The 12,324-nt window shown below is 48.3% G+C and overlaps 1 protein-coding gene across 1 annotated transcript; it reads left to right on the top strand.

Moving 5' to 3' along the window:
* Positions 1-770: 770 nt before the first annotated feature.
* On the top strand, positions 771-11,915 carry HYOU1 (hypoxia up-regulated 1; the record flags this gene model as incomplete). The annotated part of the gene is given in 23 exon segments (XM_010073923.1): positions 771-849; positions 1,133-1,287; positions 1,393-1,469; positions 1,928-2,076; positions 2,078-2,109; positions 2,674-2,802; positions 3,550-3,733; positions 4,159-4,293; positions 5,200-5,282; positions 5,380-5,512; positions 5,840-6,027; positions 6,291-6,429; positions 6,544-6,604; positions 6,916-6,998; positions 7,215-7,403; positions 7,565-7,764; positions 7,930-8,017; positions 8,712-8,834; positions 9,191-9,324; positions 9,813-9,897; positions 10,362-10,614; positions 11,249-11,332; positions 11,854-11,915. Coding segments are annotated over 23 exon segments (2,845 nt in total), but the record flags the coding sequence as incomplete, so codon positions are not given.
* Positions 11,916-12,324: the final 409 nt, after the last annotated feature.

Raw genomic sequence — 12,324 nt, 5'->3', positions numbered from 1 at the left:
GCAGCTGTTCAGAGCCCATGCTTGTTGCTGGAGCGGACAAAGTCCTGCTTGCAGTGGGGTGCTGCTGCTGCAGCCCCTCCCCGAGGCACCAGATGAGAAATCTGCGGCTGGGAGAGGATGTACGGTCAGGAACCTCCTTGCTCTCTGGGAGCTCAGCTGACATATAGTGGATGGGTTTTTCACCCAGCTCACTGAAACTTGGCTGTTGTTGGCAGAATTTTCTTGCTTTACTTAGTGGGGGAGGAAAGCAAAAATAAAGCAAGTCTTGTCTAACTACAAAGCAGCACATCCAAAACGTTATTTGTGAGCCTTTTTTCTTCATGGCAAGACATTTTGTTGCAGCCTTCTGTTAGAGAATGAGGCATTCAGAAGTAGATGGTGTGTAGTGGCGTTTCTGAGCTCAGGGGACAACTTTAAGCCATTTTTTTAGTTGATTTAGTGAAATACTTTGGTGTGCTAATGCTTGAACTGGAGCAGAAATGAGTCGTCTCTTGTTGAGTTTTCTTGTGCTATGGGAAAAATACCAATCTGCCTACCACAGCTTTCACCGTGGATTGGAAAGATGGCTGTCAGTGTTTTGGTAAAATGTGTTATTTGCCCATGTCGTGAAGAATATCGGGAAGTAGGAAAGCTCTGAAGGGAGAGGCAGCTATTGCAGCCCTTCTGATTAACAACAGCTGGCCTTCCTCTCTGGAGGTGGTATCTGAGCACCTCCCCTCACTAGGGACCCTGTTGAAATGTGACTGCTTTATTCCTCTCTTTCTACCCAGGGAGTCACGAAGGAAAACGCCTGTGGCTGTTGCTTTGAAGGAGAACGAGCGTCTGTTTGGTGACAGCGCACTAGGAATGGTAAGAATTCTTGTTATGTGTTGTGCTAACTGCAGTTCCTTTACACAGAATGTACATTTCTGTCGCTGGGTCTTTTGAGCTGGGAAATTTTCTTTTTTGTCTTCTACTTCTTTTCTAATCTCTTTGGTGTGTTGCTGTCTTTCTGTGCTGGCTCTGTGTGTGCCAGACTTGTGCTCTGAACTCGCACAACAAGAGCTGTTCACCATGTAGCTTGGGAGAGGTATGCTTGGCAGCAACACAGCCGAAGAAGTGCAGCTGGGTGACGTGCTTGTTCTCTCTGCAGTCCATCAGGACCCCTAAGGTGGCATTCAGGTACTTCCAGGACCTGCTGGGGAAGCGTTTTGATAACCCCCAAGTGGCGCTGTACCAGTCCCGGTTCCCAGAACACCAGCTGGTGAAGGATGAGAAGAGGCAGACAGTGATTTTCAAACTCTCCCAGTAAGCGGCTACTTCTGGGCTCCTTGTGGATGGGAGTTTGGCTACTGGGCTTCTACCGCTGACCCTGTGGTTGCTATAATTTTCTTTCCTGTTTGTTTCTCATAGAACGACACAGTATTCTCCAGAGGAGATGCTGGGGATGATCCTGAACTATTCACGTGGTCTGGCTGAGGAATTTGCAGGTTGGAAGGATTTGGTTGTTTGTTACAGTAACTGTGCGTGTGTGTTTGTATTTTATAGGAGCTGTAGGGACTGAAGGTGTCTGGAAACCTGCAGACTTTTAGAAACAGGATATTTGGTCTTTTCAGCTGTAGGCACGACTTAGCAGCAATCAAGTAGTTTCTGATATGATGCAAATTTGGGGTTTTAATCCTATTCTTGGGGGCAGGCACCCCAGATCCCACCCAGCCTTGCGGTGAGGTGAGGTCAGTAGACACTTGAGCTTTGCAAAGTCTGCTTGATTTCAGCAGAACATGGGTGGATCCATCCCTAATGATCCTGGCAGCTGGTGCTGCTTCAGGATTGTCTTCTGTAGGAGTCTTTCCCTTGGATTCACTGGCTTTGCTACTGTCACCCCGTTATAACGAGTCTTGGCAGGTGGCTGTGCCGATGGAAAACGCATTCCCTGCGACTCTTTCAGAGCAGCCCATCAAGGACGCTGTGATCACCGTTCCTGCCTACTTCAACCAGGCGGAGAGGAGGGCGGTTCTGCACGCCGCTCGCATGGCCGACCTGAAGGTTCTGCAGCTGATCAACGACAACACTGCCGTCGCGCTGAACTACGGAGTGTTTAGGAGGAAAGACATCAATGCCACCGCACAGGTAGGCGCGGCGGGGAGGTGTAGAGGGTCCTGTGCAGGTTCCTGCATGTGGGGAGAACGTGCTGCAGGTAGAAGCAAAAGGATGTAACAAAGTGGAGTCTTCTAGTCAACGAGACTCCCCTGTTTTCATGTGTTTATCAACAAGAGGAAGAGATGAAACCCTGTGTGAATGTGGGGTGAAGCCTCAGAGCTTCTGGAGTGAGGGCAGGTGGCTGGGGGAGCCCCTGTTTTGTAAACCTGCCTTAGTTCCCTGTCCACGAACCGCAGGCAATGAGTGATTTTCTGAGGTATTGGCTGACTCTGAAATACTTGGTTTTCCTGAGGTTGGAGAGACTTTTAAAGATCAAAGCTTTGCTTTCTGATCTACGAAATGGATGAAAAAGTTTTCTTGTCCGCTTGTGTCAAACGTGACCCTGAACGTCTCCCGTGTTTGATCAGAGCACAAGTCGTGTCGTTAAGGTATAAACAGGGAGCAGATAGTCCTGGCCCGTCTCAAGCTTGGAAAGCCGTGGGTTCTGTCCTTATTCGTGGGGGATGTTCAGGTGTTTCTGCTTCACCGTCCCAGCTTCTCTTTTCAGAATATCATGTTTTACGACATGGGAGCAGGAAGCACCGTTTGTACTATTGTTACCTATCAGACAGTGAAAACTAAGGACTCGGGAACCCAGCCTCAGTTGCAGATCCAGGGCATTGGGTAAGATCTCAACACGAGTTGCACAAACCCCACAGGTCTCAGGAAAGAAATTGTTTGTTTCACAGCCTCTTCTAAATGTGGAATTTTGCAGTGAGGCTTCAGCACAGTAATTGGGATGGCAGAAGGGGTAACATCTGGAGCGAGAAGGCTCCGGTTGGTAATAATTCTGGTGGCGCTGTCTTGTGCAGAAGGTAACTGAGAACTTCCAGGAGGCAACCAGTGTACTTAGTGAGCTTCAGGCTCACTTTTTTTATAGTATTAAGCCATTGAAGCGTAATTCCATTTCATATAATCATATAGAAGTAGAGCGTGTCAGTTTGAAAAAGTGGAATACCCTTCTGGAGAGGAATGAGAATGCAGTGCGTTTGCCAAATAAGGTGCTGTGAACAGCCAGCCTAGCAATTTGAACTCCAAAGCACGTATACTGCTGTTTCCAAGAAAATCACTGGGACCTGAGGCAGTTTTCTTTGGCTTCTCATCTGTTTGATGTGCTTAGCAATAAGGCCTTTACCGTAAATATAGTGAAGTTTCCTGCTCAAAGGCTGTTGTGGTGGTGAATCTTTTCTTTGTTTCAGTATAATATGTTATTTTTGGAACAGCCGTTGTTCTTTCACAGCCAATCACAGCTGATAGTACTGCAGCTACTTTTGACCGCTTGCCGCTCGATGTATTTGTGAAATAATACGCGGGGTTGGTTTGTTTCAACTTGGTCTAAGCTGTTCCCTCTCCATTCATTCTTTCGCTCAGGTTTGACCGTACTCTTGGAGGTTTGGAGATGGAGCTTCGTCTCCGGGACTATTTGGCGAAACTCTTTAATAATCAGCACCCTTCAAAAGACGTCCGGAAGAATCCCCGGGCCATGGCCAAGCTCCTGAAGGAGGCCAACCGCCTGAAGACCGTCCTGAGCGCGAATGCTGACCACATGGCACAGGTCTGACCTTCTGCCTCAGGGTTTCTGCTTTTTCTAGGCCTGAGGGTGGTGTGAGTTAAGGGGAGGTGCACAGGAACGCTGTCCCTCTGCAGCACTGGCGTGCTGGAGAGTATCGCTCCTGGCGTTCTGGCGCGTGGTGGTGTCGGTGGGTCCCCCAAGCTAGCCGCTTGGTAGCACTGGTGATGAAGTGAGTGGATCGGAGGAAAGTTAGTTGTGTGAAGCTCGTTAAATAAACTTTCACTGAGAGAAGCTGTCTGTTATATCCACGTTCCATCCTCTCCGCACCTCACCAGTGGCAGGGGTCAGGTCCCGGGTGCATTAGGAAAGCTGGAGCTTTTTGCACGCTTTGTAAGTCAGACAGAGATTTTGCTTGGAGAATGGTCCACCAGTAATTTCATTCTGGCTTTTTTTTCCTTTCTGGACAGATTGAGGGGCTGCTGGATGACATCGACTTCAAGGCCAAGGTCTCAAGGCAAGAATTTGAGGATTTGTGCTCTGACCTGTTCCAGCGAGTCCCAGGACCTGTGCAGCAGGCTCTGAGCAGCGCGGAGATGAACCTGGTAGGTTTGAGGAAACGCATTAAGAAGGCTGAAGTGTATGTCCAGAGCTGCTGTCGCATTGTGACTAAGGCAGCAGCGGTTGTGTTAGCAGCACCGCTGAGAGGTGCAGATGCCTGCTCTTGTCACAGAGTGGTGTTGGTGCTGCAGAGAATTTCCTTGCAGCATCAAGCAGGAGTCTACCCTGGCTCCCTGCGCTATCCACCAGGCACAGAGGACTTGAAGCGGCGGTGGCTTTCTGTTAAAAACTTTACTCTTGGGCTGGAGGTTGGAAATGCTGGTCTTTCCTTTTTTTTTTGTCTTGGATGCTGATTCTGATCCACTCCTGAAGTTTTAACTCAAAGTGCGTGGAAACAGTTTCTGTTTCCCAGGCTTCTCCCTTAAGGAGTGCCTTTGGCAGCCCCAGTGCAGACTGCAGTTGGACCAAACACAATGCACTCCTTTGGAGAGATTTACTGCATCAGTAACTGCTCGCTTCTTCCCAGGGTGCCAGGACGCTTGTGAGCATCTTTTGGCTCTGGTATTCAGTGCAAGACACTGAGTCACGTCCTAAAGTCCAGGTTTCCTTCTTTTCTGGTCCAGCTTGCTGTCTGAGTCCCTGGCTCCTCTGGCATTAAACTGTAGCCCATCTAATTTTGGCTCAAGTCCCCCATTTCAGGTGACTTGAAGCTGCGGTCATATCGTCCCCATCTGACCAACCTGAGTCCAGGTTGCTCATGTTGGCATGGCTGGTGCCAGCCTGTCCGAGGTCTGTTGGGCACTGACCCGCGCTGGGACGGCAGGACGTAGCGTGGTGTTCTCGGAGCACCGTGTCAGTGCGTGGTGAGCAGGGAAGGAGCGTAAAGAAGCTGTAAACTTAGCTTTACAAAATTGCTTTCTCAAGACAAGGTGACTGTTTCCAATCCCTAGGATGGAGTTGACCAGGTGATTCTAGTTGGTGGTGCCACACGGGTCCCCAAAGTGCAGGAGGTTTTGCTGAAAGCTGTGGGCAAGTGAGTATGTGAGGCCGCCTTCTCGCCTGTCTCCTCTTGACAAGCTGCTGTTTGTGGCAGTGGCCGCGAAGCTGACTTCTTGCTTTTCACTTCACAGAGAAGAACTGGGCAAGAACATCAATGCCGACGAGGCGGCTGCCATGGGTGCGGTCTACCAGGCAGCTGCTCTGAGCAAAGCCTTCAAGGTGAAGCCTTTCATCGTTCGGGATGCTGCTGTGTTTCCTATCCAGGTAGCCGCGGGCTTTCCTTCTCTTGTGCAAGGTGTGGGTAAACGGGGCTGTGCTAGGAGAAACGTTCCAGGTGACCTGTTGGATTCTGTTGAGTAAGGAGGTTATGGGGATCTTTCTGCCCATCAAATAAAGCAGAAGAAAGTCAGCCCTACTGTAAAAGTGCCATATCCAAGAAGCCAGGCATATAGAAACATATGTTGAGAAATACTTGCCTGTCTCACAGCTTTCGGACGAGGTAGAACAGCCAACCACTGCGGAAACCTCTGATGTAAGGTGCCATAGAGGAAGTTTGCAGTCGATGAGCCATTTTTTCTGTTTGTGATGCAGGTGGAGTTTACTCGTGAAGTTGAGGAGGAAGATAAATCCAAGAGTTTAAAGCATAACAAGAGGATTTTGTTCCAGCGCATGGCGCCCTATCCGCAGCGCAAAGTTATCACGTTCAACCGCTACACGGACGACTTTGAGTTCTATGTCAACTACGGAGATCTGGCTTTCCTGAACCAGGATGATATGCGGTGAGTTGACGCAAGCATCTGAGCAGACAGCTCCGTGACAGTGCAGTATGCCCAGCTGGAAAATTTTATTGGCAGGCAGGCCTATGAGTACACCAGCGTGTATTTCCAGATCTTTTTGTCAGTTGTGTGCACTTCAGGAAACCGAACCCTGCTGGTTTCTTGCTTTGTGCAGTTGCCGTTGCTGCAAATGTGACTGTGAGAAGCACTCTTGTGCAGCATTGTTACCTTGAGTTTTCTCTCTGCTTTTGTCTCTGTGTCCTCAGGATTTTTGGTTCTTTCAATCTCACTACGGTGAGGCTAAAGGGAGTTGGTGACAGTTTCAAGAAGCACTCAGATTATGAATCCAAAGGCATCAAAGCTCACTTCAACATGGACGAGAGCGGAGTACTGAGTCTCGACCGGGTAAGCAGTGCCCTGTTGCGATGATTGTCAGCCCGTGCCTTTTCCAGTTCTCTCCCTCTCTCCGGTATTAACGGTCCCTGCTTTTAAAACTAATTCTGTGCTCCCCTCTGCAAGGTGGAATCTGTGTTTGAGACCTTGGTGGAAGACAAGCTGGAGGAGGAGTCAACGCTGACAAGTAAGTGCTGAACTTGGATATTCATAGTGGCTGTTGTGTGTTACCCACAGTAGCTGGGATGACTAAAGCATGTTGTTACTTTGAGCAGAGAGGTTACAAATTTCATGTTCCAGTGGAGGTAGAGGCCCCACAAAAACACAAAGCGAGGTCAGGGAAGGATGAGTTTCTGGAGTGTACATAGCTAACCTACACCACCAAAGTTGCTCCTTAGTGGTCACTGTGGCTGTGAGGGGAAGAACTGAGGGCTGAAGATGACTTTCTTCCTCCTTTGGATAAGCAATATTTTGGATTTTTTTGTCTCCCATCGACAGAACTTGGAAACACCATCTCAAGCCTGTTTGGGGGTGGCGGCCCTACGCCAGAGACTGGAGAGAACCTGACGGACTCGGTTCAGGTGAGCCCCAAAGTGATTGTGAAGCATGTCCTGCACTGAAGCAACCTCATTAATGTGAAGTTGCTCAGCACAGTCCATCGTTAACGGCTGCCAGCACTGTCAGAGCCGTTTTTCATACGTATGTTTTTTGCAGAGAATTATCTGTTCTATGAAACATGGAATTTCTCCATTAAAAACACTGTTGTGGTTTCCCCTTTTCTTGCCTGTGGTGATCAGGAAGAAGAAGAGAACCTAGCTGAGGCAGGTAAAGAAGAGCAGGGGGAGAAACAAGACCAGAAAAGCAGCACAGAAGATGCTGGTGAAGAACAGGGAGAAGAGAAACAGCAGTTGCCAGATCAGGCAGAAACTGCCCCTCCGAAAGCAGAGTCACAGAAACAGGAAGAAAGCGAGAAATTAGAGTCTCAGGTGAGTGTCAGATTGAAAGAGTGGGACTGGGATTTCGATGCCTGAGAAGGGGCCTTTCCTTAGTGGAATTGTTCTTTCTCTGTTAGTGCCCTGCCTGGGAAAAAAGTTGCAAAATCTGCAAATCTGTTCCCTTGCCTGAGAATGTGCTTCATCTCTTACAGGATCCCAAAGAAAAGAGAGAAACTGCGAAAGAGGAAGAAACATCCAAAAGTTCCGGTGACAGCACAGTTACCAAAACAGAGGAGGAGAAGAAGATCAAAGCACCCAAGAAGCAGAAGGTTGTCCATGAGATCACCATGGAAGTGGATGTAAACGATGTACCTGACCTGCTGGAGGATGAACTGAAGAGCTCGATGAAAAAGTACGTTTGAAATGGCTCTGCTAGGTTAAAGCTCTAGATGAAGTGACTTGCTTTTGAACGGTGACAGGTCACGTAGCACTGCTGTCCTCAGAAGCTGAGGTATATGATGTGGCACTCATCTAAAACCACTTGCTACCTTTGATTTCTCTTCTCTTTGCTTGTTAGACTCCAAGACTTGACAGTCAGAGATATAGAGAAACAGGAAAGAGAGAAATCGGCCAACAGCTTGGAGTCATTCATCTTTGAGACCCAGGTAAGAGAGGGATGTACAGAAATGAGAATTCCTGGAGAGCAGGTGGAAGTGTCTTATGCAGCTTGTCTGATCTAAATGCAGGGGAGTTGCTTGAGCCGGAGGAAGCTGATTTGAAGAGCCCAGCTTTCATCTTTCAGTGGCTTTTTCTGCTACCATTAGGCTTCCAAGCCCAGGTGGACTTGGGAGGTTTCCTCAATACAAAACTAACAATTTCCTTCAGCGCATCTAACGCATTAAACTTTGGCTTTCCATTGTCCCTTATGTGCACTTACCTGTGTGTTTTGGAATAGGATGGGGGGTAATGGTTTTAAGCTGAAAGAGAGTAGATTTAGATTAGATATTCAGGAAGAAATCTCTTACTGTGAGGATGATGAGACACTGGAACAGGTTGTCCTGAGGAGCTGTGGATGCCCCATCCCTGGAGGGGTTCAAGGCCAGGCTGGATGAGGCTTTGAGCAACCTGGGCTGGTGGGAGGTGTCCCTGCCCATGGCAGGGGGTGGAACTCCATGATCTGCTCCTGGTAATGCTCAGAGCAGGAGCTGAGATTTGAGAGGGTTGACTGAGGATCTCCTGGCTGGTGCAGGCAGCACCCCAGGAGGTCACAGTCCAGCCCAGTTGCACGTGGGTGACTGGGTTGTTTTATGCTTCCACGCTCAGTGGTATTCGATGGGAGCGCTTGCTTTGTTCTTGCAGGACAAGCTTTACCAAGAAGAGTATCAGTTTGTCTCAACAGAGGAGCAGAGAGAAGAAATTTCCAAGAAGCTTAGTGAGGCTTCCAGCTGGATGGAGGAGGAGGGCTATGCAGCTGCAACAAAGGTATTGCTGCCTGTAGGCAAGACACCGGTCTGCTAGAGCTGACGTGGACGTGAGCACACAGGCTGGCAGAGTATTGATCTATCCTGATCCCTTGTCTTCTGATTCTGGGAAGTTTCTTGCTTTCTCAGTGCATTATGCACAGAACAAAATATGAAGTTCTTCCAGCCTTTGGTGTGTCTTAAACAGCTTCAGCAGTAACCTGTTGATTCCACATCAAGCTTAGTCACTTGGCTCTTTTTACTGTATCAAAATAGTCTATTTGATAAGAGAGAATAACAAAAACTGCAGTTCTGAGGTTTACAATGTTAGACAGTGGGCAAGCTAATGGTGTTCTTTCCCCTGTCCCCCATTTGCAGGAGCTGAAAGACAAGCTTGCAGAGCTGAAAAAGCTTTGTAGGAACCTCTTCTTCCGTGTCGAGGAAAGGAGAAAGTGGCCGGAGCGCCTGGCTGCCCTGGAAAGTCTGCTCAACCACTCAACCATCTTCCTCAAGTAAGAGCGAGCTGCTGGGAAGCAGAGTAGTGCAGCTGATAACATAAGAGATCGAATATGATCTGAAAGTTGCTAGTGCTTTTCGAGAAAAGAAGACCAAACCCCTGCTTACTAGTGCTCAGTTCTGCAGAACCCGTTAACAGAAGCACACAAGCTCTGTTTGAGCTGGGGGACAGGAAGCATCCAACGCTGTACACACCGTTCACAAGCAGATTTTTCCCTCCTGGTCCTAGGGCCTCAGTTTGTGTATCTGCCCTGTTTTTCTGATCTCGTAATAGCTGCATTTGCTGGCTCTGTGTTCCTGGCATCCCAAGATTGAGTTAAGACACTGTTTCCTGCAGATGCAAGAGACATAAATGTAAAATGTACTAATGGGTTGGTGTGTGTAGTGGCCAGTTGTTATTATGATGACTGGAGCCATAAACACTCAGTTGCCAGGGTACCATCTGTTTGGTTTAATGCAAATTATCTGTCTTCTTTTCTTCAAGGGGAGCCCGAATGATTCCAGAGTCTGACCAGATATTCACAGAAGTGGAACTGGGTACACTGGCAAAAGCCATCAATGAGACAACGGTAATAAAGGATTAAATTATTCTGGGGGAGGTTGGGGGTGGCAGTTTGGGTTGTGTTTCCTGTCCAAAATAGCAGGTCGCGTACCTTCACTGAAGGTCATGGAATAGAGCATGTGTGTCTTGTTTCCATGCCACCAACAAAGCTTTTCTGTGTTTTCTGATGCCCAGCTTGACCCTGGGCTGCTTTGGTGGGGATAATGGTTCTGGTGTTGCCTGTGGACAGTTGCCTCTAGGAGTGGTGGTGTAGCCCTGTAATCTGGCTGCAGTTTTGAAAAGCAGCTGCTGGGTTTTGAGGTTTAATTTCTTATGTCCGGGTAACTAAGAAGCTGGTGGGAATGTAGCAGGGAGCAGCGTTACCCAGAGTAGGTCAGAAGGCCTAGGAGTGGTGACTGAGATACTGTGATGTAGAGTGGTTCCTGGGGCCAAAAAGCATCCAAAAAGCACCTCTTCCCTTCCATCCTACAGATCTGGAAAAACGAGACCCTGGCTGAACAGAACAAGATCTCTCCTACTGAGAAACCCATCCTGCTGTCCAAAGATATTGAGCTCAAGATCGCAGCCCTGGACAGGGAAGTGCAGTATCTTCTGAATAAGGCCAAGTTTGCAAAACCCAAACCCAAAAAGGAGAAGAACACCACAAAACCAGATTCAGGCAAGAATGCTACAGGAACCTCCGAGACTGAGAACACTATCCCTCCCACGGAGGGGAAGCAGGAAGGTAAGGAGTGGGTGGGAGCGTGTCTATGACTCGTGGTATATAATTACTGTGTGTAACGCACTCGTGTCTCTCTGCCGTGAGTGAAAGGGAGCTGAAGAAGTGAAGACAACCGTTAATTGTAGGATCAATGATCCTCCTCTTAGTTTTCAGAGACAGCTGTGAAAATCCAGGTGTGGCTGTGCCCTTTTCCCCCCCCACCATTTGTTTGTTTTTTTTTCCTGTGATGGAATATAAAGGATTTATAAACCTCTGAGGATGGTTAGTCGGTATCTGTCTCTTTGGCCACTGCCTTGTGAGAAAGACAAGCCGTCAGTTTAATTCTGGGTGTCCAGAGCAAGTATTCAAGATTGTGTCCTGTGTCAAGGAACAGAATAAGCTGTTGATGAAAAAGGTTTGTGGCTTAAATGGACCCCAGGAAAAAAAAAAAATCTCTTGGGACACTGGCAGACAGAGGCAGGGAGAAATAAGGAGCAGTTCTGTGATGCTTCTGTGAGTTACAGAGAATTTGGAGTGAGTTATTACCATCTTGCCCAGGCACCACAGGTGGCTTGTTTGTAAACTTCACTGCTAGTCACCTCATCTTCTGTGTGTTCTCCCTTAACTTTTGTGCTGTTTCTTTCTGCTTTAAATGTAGACAAACCTGAGGATATCGGTCCAGCCAAGGAACCTCCTGTAGCTGAGGAAGTAGCAGCAGACAATGAGCCAGGATCAGACACTGGTGGGTAGATGTTTGATTAACAGTCTGAACTCGGCAGCTACGTGCGCGGGCTGTCTGTGTGCTTTTTACCGTCCTTTAGCCGTAGGCGGTGGGAAGACGGTAGAACCCCCAGTTGTGGAGCAGTTGTTAATTCTGCGGAGAGGAGGACACAAATTTCAGCTCCTTGCTGTTCCAGCGTTTTCATTGTTCAGTGTGGAGGTAGAACGTAGCGCTGCCTCCTGCCCTGGCAGCTGTTATGCCTCGATCGCCGCGGTCTGCAGCCAGTCCCGGGGCTGTAAGCCTGTCTGTGTCCCAGGGCTGATGTGCAGGGCTGTGGTTGTTCTGTTGTGGGGCCAGCAGTGTTCCGCAGGTAGACTTCAGTGCGTTGGAGCCGAATGTCCGTCCCCAAAACATTCCCCTGACTTGTGTACCATGGACTGAGAGTTTGGTGGGGGAGTTAATGAATGTCAGCGCCTTGCGGTGCTGCTTTGTACACAGCAAAAACTCTTACAGCGTGTAACCGAGTTTATGTCAATCCACAGGGTCCAAAAAAGAGAAGAAGACAGAAGCTGGAGGAGAAAGCAGGAAAAACGATGAGTTATAACACCCCTGAAATCCCACTAGTGTCAACATCTATTTATTTTGCGGTTATTTTCTTGTTTTTATAATGGACCTGGTTAGTCATGATGTCAATGGAACACCACAAACAGTCTGACAACAACATGGGATAGAGATGTACATTTTTTTTTTCTTTATGGGGATTTTGCCGCTACTAACTTAGTGAATGGGGTTTTTTTGTTTTTCTTCTGTGTTTCAAGGTGGCAGTGTGCCCACTGCCAGTTGTCTCGGTTTAAGTACAGAAGTCACTAAAGTGACTTTCCTGTGGAGAGGAAGCACGAAAGAAACATCTTGAGCTTTGGGAAAGAACATCAGCTCTGTGCCGCGCCTCCTCTGGCGAAGATAATGGGGACTGATGCAGAGGGGCAGGGAGCTGAGGCGGTGGGGGTTTTGCA

Source organism: Pterocles gutturalis, unplaced genomic scaffold, assembly GCF_000699245.1.
Source record: "Pterocles gutturalis isolate BGI_N339 unplaced genomic scaffold, ASM69924v1 scaffold50177, whole genome shotgun sequence".
Lineage (NCBI taxonomy): Eukaryota > Metazoa > Chordata > Aves > Pterocliformes > Pteroclidae > Pterocles > Pterocles gutturalis.
Note: the sequence above shows the minus strand (reverse complement) of the source record. Positions and strands in the feature narration are given on the sequence as shown.